This window comes from Castanea sativa, chromosome 9 (genome assembly GCF_040712315.1).
Source record: "Castanea sativa cultivar Marrone di Chiusa Pesio chromosome 9, ASM4071231v1".
Classification (NCBI taxonomy): Eukaryota; Viridiplantae; Streptophyta; class Magnoliopsida; order Fagales; family Fagaceae; genus Castanea; species Castanea sativa.
Genome location: NC_134021.1, coordinates 14185841 through 14197403, shown reverse-complemented (window position 1 = coordinate 14197403; position 11563 = coordinate 14185841). Strand labels below are relative to the sequence as shown.

At 35.3% G+C, this 11563-nt stretch overlaps 2 protein-coding genes across 3 annotated transcripts; one reads left to right on the top strand and one right to left on the bottom strand.

The window, feature by feature from the left end:
- Positions 1-425: 425 nt before the first annotated feature.
- Positions 426-1996, top strand: LOC142611203 (uncharacterized). The gene has a single exon (XM_075783252.1). The coding sequence runs from the start codon at positions 455-457 to the stop codon at positions 1757-1759; it is 1305 nt and encodes a 434-aa protein (XP_075639367.1). The 5' UTR covers positions 426-454; the 3' UTR covers positions 1760-1996.
- A 2908-nt stretch (positions 1997-4904) lies between these two features.
- Positions 4905-11121, bottom strand: LOC142608641 (auxin transporter-like protein 2). 2 transcript variants are annotated; one of them, XM_075780341.1, is made up of 9 exons: positions 10182-11121; positions 9674-9888; positions 9403-9588; positions 9081-9193; positions 8791-8974; positions 8608-8705; positions 7247-7454; positions 6409-6666; positions 4905-5452 (listed from the first exon to the last, which is right to left on the bottom strand). In XM_075780341.1, the coding sequence occupies exons 2-9, from the start codon at positions 9842-9844 to the stop codon at positions 5234-5236; spliced, it is 1437 nt and encodes a 478-aa protein (XP_075636456.1). In that variant the 5' UTR covers positions 9845-9888; positions 10182-11121; the 3' UTR covers positions 4905-5233. The 2 variants fall into 2 exon arrangements, with proteins under 2 accessions (XP_075636456.1, XP_075636457.1); XM_075780342.1 differs by having other exon boundaries at positions 10656-11088.
- Between the last annotated feature and the right edge of the window lie 442 nt (positions 11122-11563).

The following is an 11563-nucleotide window of genomic DNA, read 5'->3' as shown; positions in this document are numbered from 1 at the left end:
CTCTGCAATATCACTTATTAAACTTTTTGTTGTAAAAGTAATAATAAATTTAGCATGTCTCTTTAGAATTCAAGGGTTTTCAGCTCCTTGTAACAGATCCAAATTAACACATATCACATTGTCACTGCCCAGGTTCTTAACAATATAAACGAAAATAAATGACCCCACATATGTTTCAATCACTGTCTTCTTATAGCCGATGGACCACACCAGTGATTCAACCTAATAAATTCCCATTTTTTGGTCTAATTATTTCATCATGACTCCTATCACACATGTTTTTAACGTTCAAGGCTCCAAGCCTGTTGCAAAATTCTTTAATTAACTACCTGCAAAACTTTGTGTGTGTGCGTGTATATATATATATATACCTTTTGGCTCTGATCACTATGCATGTCATCCAAAGAGCTATACCTTATTATCAGAGAAATTTCTTTTCCTGTTCAAGAATCTAATGTCACCACAAAAAATGTCTCAAAAGATGTTTGATTACAGGCTACTTAGCCGCACAGCCAAAAATCCCATCCTCTCCACCATTGCATTTGCAGCCATATTCTTTCTCATCTATGCTGACAACATCGTTTCCAATCTTTCCATAACTAATCCTTTCGACTTGAAAAGCAATGAAATTATTGATCCCCATGAGACTCAAAAAAACCAAGAAACAGCACTCGAGTTTGAGACCACTTTTAATAGCACGGTGCCATCAATTCCAACACAAGAGAAGGTGGTTGAAGAAGAAGATTCTGAGACTCAGGACCCTCTTATTCCACCAGACAATGTTTCAAAAGAAGAAAGACTCATGTGGTTCCGAAGAAAGCTACCGGAGCTAGAGATACTACAGTCCAACAACTTGTCACAGAAATTTCATGGTCGAGTTTTGGAGTTCTTTAATCATGGTTGCACGGTTCAGTTCTACATGACATGGTTATCAACAGCACAATCTTTTGGAAAAAGAGAACTCTTGGCTGCGGATACTCTATTCAAAGTGCACCCACAAGGGTGTTTGATGATCATATCAAACACCATGGACACCAGGCGTGGCTACAGGATTTTAAAACCAATAATAGACCGTGGTTTCAAAATACTAGCAATCACACCTGACTTACCCTTTTTGATCAAGAACACCCCAGCTGAAGCTTGGGTTGAAGATTTAAAGAGTGGAAGAAAAGACCCTGGAAATATTCCATTGTTCAACAATTTGTCCAATCTCATCAGGCTTGCCATGTTGTACAAATATGGAGGTATTTACTTGGACACAGATTTCATAATTTTGAAAAACTTTTCAGGGTTAAGAAACTCAGTTGGGGCACAGAGCGTAGACCCTGCGACAAACACTTGGAACAGGTTAAATGGTGCAGTTATGATCTTTGACATGAATCATCCACTTCTAATTGATTTCATGCAGGAATTTGCTACAACTTTCAATGGAAATAAATGGGGTTTCAATGGGCCATACTTGGTTTCAAGGGTTATTGAAAGAGTTGGAAACACACCTGGTTACAACATAACTATCTTGCCCCCCAAGGCCTTCTATGCAGTGGACTGGTTTAAAATAAAAGGGCTTTTAAAGAAGCCCGAGAATGAAGTTGATTCACAATGGGTGGAGCACAAGTTGGCAGAGCTAAATAGTGGTGAGACTTATGCACTACACCTATGGAACAAGAGGAGTAGAGAATTGAGAATTGAAGAGGGAAGTGTCATCGCAAGGTTAATCTTAGATCACTGTGTCATTTGTGAACACATTTATGATTCTTGAAGAAAAATTGTCAGGTAAAAGTTGGAGGAACCTGATTCAATCAAATGAACTGCCTAGCTATGAAGAAGTGTTGCTTGAAAAAGCTCTAATCCCAGGGCTATGCTATTGTTTTACTTTGCCAGGTAGGATGCATTCATTGATTGTAAATCTCATACAGGAAAATTGTAGCCTTTTGAAATTTGATGGCCTAATATATCTAGACATGAATTCATTATTTCTGTTTTCGTAAGCCACCAAATATGATGGGAAAAATGTCTTGCCTTAACCCAATCCGCCTTGTCTTGCCTCATTCCCTCTTGTCCTATCAAGAGTGTGTGTATATAATTTATTAGATATAAATTTAAAAGGGGTGAGAATAACATCTCAATCATTTATAACGATTTATATTAATGAATCATAATGAAGGGACAATTTGGGGCGAAGTGAGATGAAAAACTAATCCTAGAGCCTATATTGAATGCACAACACAATATATTTAATGTGCAACACATAAATCTTTTTTTTGGGGGGGGGGGGGGGGGTGTCATGTTGGGACTTTCTTTAGTTGAAGAATGAAGTATATTTTGGTCTGTGACTATTGGTGAAGCCAACCTTGTACTTTATGGAGAGGTGAGCTAGTTTGGTTTTGTACCAAACAAGATGACCTAGCAAGTTTGGTTAAGTTAGATTTGTTTCCCTTAGGGGATTGGTGTCTTCTAGAGTTGCTAAATTTGTTGGATATGGCCATGTGCATTAATGGTGATTTGGTTGGCAATTTAATCATGAACTCATGAATTTTACAAAGGATAAAAGCTATTACACACATTTTGTAACACTGTTAAAAATCATGACTTCAAGTCACAATTTCAGTTGTTTTTTCTTATGTACGTAATAAACACTATTTTTTTCACAAATACGCCAAGCCCATCTACAAGGTTTCTTATTAAGTGCAAGATACGTGAAAAAATAAAAATAAAAATACAAAGCATCTTTTACTCTCCAATCCACATCTTCATAATTTCTTTTTTGGATATTTCATATGGGCTTGGACCACATAATTTCCTTTTTGTTTTACGGTTTTGGACTGGGTCAGTTGTTCAGTAGAGCCCATTCCATCATGGGTCGGGGTCTCGACCTTCTTTTATTACAGATTGGGCTGAACACGTTTTTCACTGTACAATCATGCACTGAAAAGACGGGGCTGGCACAATGGGGCAATTTGAATGTGTAAGCATATTTTATAATGGCCCACGCCAAAAAATAATCCTGCCCAAGTACATGGAAGAAAACCCCCACGAATCATTTTCCTTTATTTCAGGTAAGCAAGTCACCCAACTATAAGTAAGCCATGTAATCACTTATACATCATCATAACAAAATCTAAGATAATTAATTGTTAGAAACTTTCCGGGTGTGATGATGCAGTACTTTTTCCTCTTATATTTATAATTTATTATACTAATTAAAATAGTACCAAATCATCGTATTCTTAGAAGCCAGAGACCTAATAATTTTCCTTGCGGTATAGTCATATCTAACATTTTAATGATAATTCTTCAAACAAGTGATTACAGATCTTGATGCTCCTAGCCCTAGTGAGCCCAACATTTGAGAATGGGTCCATTGATCAGTCAGTCACTCCTTCAATTTTAACTTTTCTAACTATGTGTTTTGTTTCATTTTTTATTTTGTCCAAATGTCTTAATGCACTCCCTTTCTGTTTTCAAGATCATTTTAGACATTAAAAACGTGAAAATGTAGTAACTAGTTGAGCTATGATTTTTTTTTTTTTTTTTTGTTCAAAGGCTACAAGGCTCTTGCCTTTTGGCGTAAGTGTATATAGTTATATACACTACCATCACCTTATAGGTTACCAAAGTAAACTAAATTTAAGGACAAATCACACCCTTCATGGTATTTGTGTCGACTATTATCCCGGTTAATTAATTTTTTTAGTTAAATAATCCTATTAATTGATTTGACAATTAAATAAAATATACTATTTTTAAATCTTACAATTAAGGATGATATGAAAAATAAGTAAATTATTGCTTTGATTCTTAAAGCTGAACAACAAACACTTAATTTTCGCAACACTTTAAAAGAAAGATAACACAAAGAAGCAGGGAGTGCACATCTTTTAGGTTTACAGCATCTTTTCAAACCCATTAAACCCGCCACTAGAATGTTTTCGAATGGACAATTATTATATTGTTTATAGAATTTAAAATCAACAACAAATGATCATGAATTCCATATTGCTGTGAGACAGAACAGATTTAGTGATATAGTACAGCAAGTTGGGATTTATATATCTTTGTTCGAAAATTTCATAACCAACGGAATAGAACTTTAATGAGTATTCACATGAATTATGTATTGGTTGTCAAGATGTATTGAACAATCCCATGTGTTTAGGAAATTTGATCTCCTTTCCCATTGTTTAATGGACATTCAGTACTACTGATAAGACTATTGGCACAACCCAACTTCTTTTTTTGATTAAATATGACACACGACTCTTTTCTTTTTCTTATTTTTCCCGAAAGAGTGGGATTTTAGCTTCAAATGGAGACCGAAAGACATTTGTTTTCACAAACTTTCAGCTCTAGTTGCCTTTAAATTATTGAAGTTTTTCTAAGCAAATGCTCATTAATCAATCAGAACACAGCACTTTCAATGTGGATACCAAATCACTTGTTCTTTATATATTTAGATAAACAGCAAGACTCCCTCAATATCACGAAAAGGTGCAAGAGGAAAGAAAAGAAACTAAAGAACTAACAACATTTACAAGAAAAGCTCATGATCCACATTCACAGACATAAAGGAAACCCAATTAATAGGTTCAATGAACACGCTTTCAAGAAAAATTTACCAAAGAAGAAGGGGTTCGTGCATATGTTTGCATGTGAAGAGTGGCACGTGACAAACAGATGAGCCCACGTGCAACCTATGTGAACATGGGTCGGCTCCACGATCCACTCATTCAAATGGAATCTTAAGTCAAAAGGTCCATATATATAAAAAGAAAATGTCCCATGTACAAATTTTGTGATCTAGCCACGTTGCAAACATTGAAGAGACCCATACCATAGGCAATATATATAAAGATAAATAACGCATTGGAAACATGCTAGTAATAATGAGATTGGAAGCTAAGAACAGCGAAGAACCAACAAAATCTTATATAATATTCCAACAAAGAAAGAAAGGTAAAAAAAAGAAAGAGAGCAAAAAGAAAACCTAAACATATATATCTGATTTAAATAAACCTATGCTTTGGTAGCAAAGGAATCATCACAAACACACTATTTTATCAACTAATTTAAGAAGAAAAGAAAAACAGAAGATTTCCAAAAAAATAAAAATAAAAAAGCAAAAACCAGCACACATCACATGTTGGGGAAATATTACTACTTCCCCATGTATGATACAAAATATGGAGAGTGAGTGAGAGAGAAAGAGGTTGGGCCATGTTGTTTGGACTCAGCTTCAATGATGAGGAGCTGCAGCTACTGGTGGTGTTGGAGGTTTGCACTGATAGCACTTGGCAAAGAGCCCAAATGTGTCAACTTGCTTGACAAAGTTGGTCACGCTGGCCCATCCACCGAACCCAAATCCAATCACTAGAACCCACACCACTATAAACGAATTTATCACATACATAGCAGTCCAGCTTCGTAAAAAGATAGGAGGCTTCTCTGCAGCATTCTGCATAAGAGTAAAACAAAGGTAAACTAAATCAGCAAATACATGGGCAGATTAAAAATTCGATTGTAGGACAAACTAGACAGGGTGCATCGTGAGTTTTGTAACTCAATTGACACCTTTTAGAATTTCCAACATAAATATTTAGGGTTAAAATCCTTTCCCCCATTGGTTCTATCAAATTATAAACTAAATTTATTCGTGTTCAAGCTGTTAGCCTAGTTTGTCGCGGCTATCGCCATCATCTATGAAAATTATGATGCTCGGTGTCTGAAATTTAAACCCCACCTCACTATTTACTTAATGAAAAAAAATCTAAAATTAACAGGTAGGCCAACTACATTTGTTTAATTGGTAGGGGATTTCTTGACAAATTATGCTGGAATTGCCCCAATTGAATTATTGGGAACAAGTTAGGCTAGTCAGCCAACTCAGCTAAGACATAGTACTATACTCCAACTGTAGCTCATAACTAAAAGAAAGGGACATGCCACCCATCTCAATATATCTTGTAATGTTTCCAAATCCAAGCCTTAAATGTTTTTGTACACTGGCTAGTGGCTGCACACACACCCTCCCTCTAGTGGGCTCTGAAAACTGTGGAATATGGAAATTCCCAATCAAACTTGGGTGTGCCCACTCAATCTCCATTGACTGACATGCCCTTAATAGATCAAGATAATTACAACATACCACATTCATAAATAAATGAAAAGCATACAATTTGGCCCAATGAAAAAAAAAGGCTTGAAAGTATTAAGCATCTCATACATCAAATATATAAAAAGTATCTCTCTCACTGAGTGTATGCATCCCATAATCTAATGGAATCCACACCCACTATGTTATGTGAGATACCTTTCTTTCTCTTATAGTAGATGGCAGTGGTTTAGTGGGGACAATATGTAATAGAGCCAATACAGAAGAGATGGGGTTAAAAAGTGGGTACAGATTTTTACCTGTCTGGCTGAGGCTTTTCTATAGGTGAGCATATGAGCTAAAGAGGGGATGATGTAGACAGTGAAGCTAACCAGTAGAGCCCCAACTGCAGAGTTTATGGGCCCAAAAAATGGGAAGATTATCGCCAAAAACCATATTGGTATCACCACTGGCAGCCTTGCTAGTGCTCTCAAACATATACTCTTCGTGTCATGCATCCCTATCACCTTCTCCCATACAAAGTACAATGGAGTACATGCGAACCCAAATGTTATGAACTGCATCCATTACATAATCATACCACAATGTCAGATTCCATTCAAATTACTATTTCTTTTTATATACACATAGATACCGTAAAATTTGAACTAATTAGAACCACGAGTGTAATTATTACTAAATATATATTATTTTCATGTATTTAGACAATATTTCTTAAAGGGTATGAAATTAAGAAATAACTTATATTCAATAATATACTTTTCTTAAAAAAAATGAATTATTCAATAAACATAGCGCAATGTCAGATTCCATTATATATACATACCATAAAATTTGAACCCAAATTTCTTATTTGACGACAATAAAATTTACCAGTTGAGCTAACTAAAACCACAAATGCAATTATTACAAACAAATATGAATCATTTTCATGTATTTAGTTAATATTTCTTGAAGGGTATGTAAGAACAAAGAAATGACTTATAGTCAATGATTTATTACTTTGCTTAAAAAATAAGTTAGGTAAAGGTAGATTTTAAGCAAAACACACACTAAAGTCTAAGCCTTTGCTTGGTTTATACTACTAAGTACTAAGTCTTATTGGTGATTAAACAAAAATTTAAGTCAAAATACAACCTGGTGGATGAGCATCAAGATAACGGCGGCATCACGGAAGCCAGTTTTTGGTAGCATAGAGAAGGCATTGGAATGGTTAAGAAGCTCATCACCAAAGGCCCAATAAACGGCAGAGGCTGACGGAATCGTTAGTGTGAAAACGTATAATGTGGCTATTAGGTATATGCACTTGAATTTCTGTGGCTTCCACATGGCATGCATAATTTCCCTGAAAAACAATTTTCCAAAAAAGTTAAAAAATTTAGGAGTGTTTGGTAGGCATGTTTTAACACATTTCTATATATTTTAAACAATTTTACACATATTTCAACACACTTTTTCACCTACACGTATATAAAAAACAATCAAATAATATTATTTAAACTAACCTACACGTATATAAAAAACAATCAAACAACATTACTTAAACTAACCAACCAAACATGGTCTCCCTGATTGGAAAATCAATTTCCTTCCCCCTCGAAATTCTAGGAACCGAAAAAAAGGACAGTCAAAATCCGGGAATGACATCTCACATTTTGCCTCTCACTTTCACCTTAAATTCTTTTCTTACACTTGATGATACTTTGATTTTCAAAATTAAGCATTTTTAATCATCATAAGCGTTTATCCCCAAAAACAACTACTCATGATAGGGACTGGAACCAGCTGTAAGAAAATTATTATCATTTTCCTAAAGTGCCCCCTATCCAATGGAATTTAATATTTTTAAAATTTAAAAAAAAAAAAAAAAACAATTTTGAGTGCATAAGAATTTGTCACAATTGTAAACATAGCATGAGGTTATTAATGTTAGTGAAAATGATATCAAGGTTGGTATGAAAGTGATACCGTTTCAATAATAATTTCATGCCAACTTTATACATACACATTTTGTGTTAAAATTTTTTTTTTTAGGGTAAACTTTTTAAGTTTTAAGTTTAAAACACTAAAAAATGTGAAATTTTTGAGCGATTGGCATCACCCAGTTGCTATAGGTGAATATTTAGTCTATGACACAGATATTATTCTACGGGTAAAGACGAAGGAGACTAGGTTAGGACAGAATCTAGACGAAACAAGGAATAATACACTAGGAATTGAGAGTAAAAAATTCACAATGGTTAAAAAAAAAAAAAGACAAAAACTAGAATACAAACTAGAAAGACATTTTTACTGTGCATTTTTCCTAGAGAAAAGTGAAGGTGGGTAATGTTGTTTCCGAGCAAACAGAAAAAAAGAAAGTAGATTGCATGATATTGTCTGTGGGCCGCCAACACCAAGATGGCCGGCAAAAGCTGCACACAGAAGCCGCGTAGAAACAAGTGAAAAGAAGAGTTTAATAAAGAGGATAATATGCTGTGTAAAAAGATAAAACTCACACAGTCACAGCATGGCCACCAAAAGTGTAGAGTATGTTTGTAGCTCCGGTGAAGTATAGCACTAGCTCTGTTGGAGCTGAATGTGTGACACCCTCAGCCTGAAATCACAAAATTGAACCAAATCAGAGAAACCCCATTAACCTTTTTCAAATGAAAAACAAAGAAGGTAGTAAATAGTTTTACCTGGCCATGAGTAAAAGCAGCTATGGTCAAATACCAGGCAGTGTAAGTGGTCATTCCAAGGCCTAGAAATGACCAAATTCGGTAGTTATGAAAGGAAGGTATGAACACTGTGGTGGCACAACAAGCTCCAAATATGTAAGTCCAAGTCCGTTTGTCCAATCGGTCGTTAATATAGTAAATGTTACTGTTTTTCATCAAGAACCAACAAAAATTAGTTCACAACCAACAAAAAAAAACCCAGTTCAGATTTCATACAAGTTAGAGAGTGAAAATTCAGGAAAGATCTTTACCTTGCACAAGCTATAAGCTGAATGACAGATCCGAATAGGAGGAAAGTACAGTTGAAAGCAAGCCCCACTGCTTTCCAGTACGGACCCAGTAGGCCATCTAGCACTTCAAACCACTGCAGTCCAAAACAGTGTGCTTTTAACTGTATACTACCATATAGTCTATGAGACTATGACTAAAACTATTTTGGCTACAACAAAACAGTACATCAATCTCAAAGATTGTGTTTTTATTTGTTTTTTGAGGCCTCTAAAGGTTTTGCTATGAAGATTAGGAATAAGTGGTGCTGGTGGGTTCTCTATGAAGTAAAAACCAATTACTAACCTGAATGACATGGTTCTTGAAGCTGACGTTTTCTTTCTCCTTTCTGCTTCTGTACTCTATGTACAGTACACTAATCAAATATGCAGTCCAGCTTCCCATAAGTCCATAGAATACCTGAAGCAATATGCCTGATGGCAGTCCCAGTTGAGAGAATGAATAGGGTAGAGTTAAAAGCACTTGTGCTACCTGTAGAAACCACACAAAAAAACACAAAATTTAGTGCTGAAAGTGTTTGATAATGGATTTTAATTTGTGGGTTAAGTTGAATTACTTGATTAGAAGCACAGCTGAACCAAGCGTCCCAGGCAGAGCCACCATGCCAAAGGAAGCTCTTGACGCTAAGCATAGAATGTTCCTCATCCTTCACTTCCTCTTTGCCCTCATGTTCTGTCTCATTGAAGTTGGAAACTATTGCTTCCTCTGCTTGCTTCTGAGGCAACATTGTCTCCGTTTTTCACTAAAGGCAACGTCGAAATCCCGGTAGATCTGAAACATTATATAAAAGACAGTAAATGAGACAATCTACAATCCAACGCAACCCCAGATAACGAAAGCCAATAACACCTCAGATCCATATATCAGAAAATTCCTATGGTACTTGAAAAATAAAAATAAAAATTCAACCTTCCACAACTCAAAGTCCAAAAAAGAAAAAAAAAAATAATAATATAAAGCAAACCAAGTTTTTAGTAGACAAAAGGAGCAGAGTCCAAGATGTTTTTCACAAACCAGACCAAAGAGAAAAAACACAAAAAGAAAAAGAAATAAAAACCCAATACCACTTTCAACTTCCTTGTTTGAGATGTCTCTTTCGCTTAAAGATTGAAGCAACCAAAGCACACAGATCTGTCCTCCAGATGAGTGTGTATTTTCAAAAACCTTGTTGTCTCTGTCTAAAATATTTATAACCTTATTTTGTCTTCCTTTGCTATCGGAATGGTAATAAAAACAGGTGGCTTTATTAAAAAGCACAAGCAGTGAATGATGGAACTGTTTAGAGAGAGAGAGAGAGAGAGAGAAGAAAAAAAAAAAAGCAGAGAGTACTAAGATTTTCTTGCTCCAAAGATTTTTGCAGAAGAGCAATATATAGATAGCTGCAATGAAAGCCCTTTAAATGCGTTGAAATAATGGCAAACTCTTCAGCTAGGAAGGACACTCTCTATCTATACTCTGCAAAACTATACTTAGGCTCAGTAAAAGCGCGACTTTAATGCGCCACCAATTTGTACAGAGAAAAAAAGGCAGTGCCGAACCCCGTAAAGACGGCGAGACCTCAAAAGCTGGAAATATCTCTGCACCTCATTCAAAGACCCTTTGTCAAGAGAAGTTCAAGAAAAAAGACCCTTTTCGCTCCTATTCAACCAAATATAATTATATATAAAACCAAACACCAAGGTAAACTAATCTATATACTACTAGCACAATATAATAATATGGTTTTGGCTATGCCATGCTTTTTTCTTTTTTCCTTTTTGTGGTTTTGAAATTCTGCACTCTCAACAAAGAGAAAGAAAGTAAAGGGGTTTTGGAGTACAGAGAAAAAGGGTGAGAGAGACGAGACGAAAGCAAAGCCAAAGGCCTCTCCAAATTCCCTGTATTGTAAATTCCGAATCGATTCTTGGGTCTCCTCCGTTTGATGACAGAGAATTTGAAGATCAAAGTGACTGGGACGTAGTTCTCATCAGTAAGAACCTAACCATGCCTTAGACCAGGCTTTTTATAGCCCAAAATCCAGCTTCAACGGCTAAGATTATATAATAAATAAAATAAAAAATTGAAAATTAAATTAAATTAAATAAATAAAAAACTTTTTTTTTTTTTTTAGAATAAAAAGTTACTAGTGGATTATGTATTAATTTTCAGACAAATTTATACAGTAGCTGTGGTCAAAAGCTAAAGAGTTTAACGATACTGTAAGCAAGGGGGGGGGGGGGGGGGGGGTAGGGTCACTTGACTTTTCAAAAATTCCTCACTCCTTTTATATTTTTGATCAAAAAAATAGGAAAGGTTTGAGTCTAATGTTCGGTACTATTGAACTAGTTAAAATTGTGACACATGTCTATTTTTGAACACATATCACCATTCGATTTCAAAAATTTCTCACTTCCTTCATATTTTTTATCAAAAGAATAGGGAATGTTTGAGTCTAATGTCCAATGCC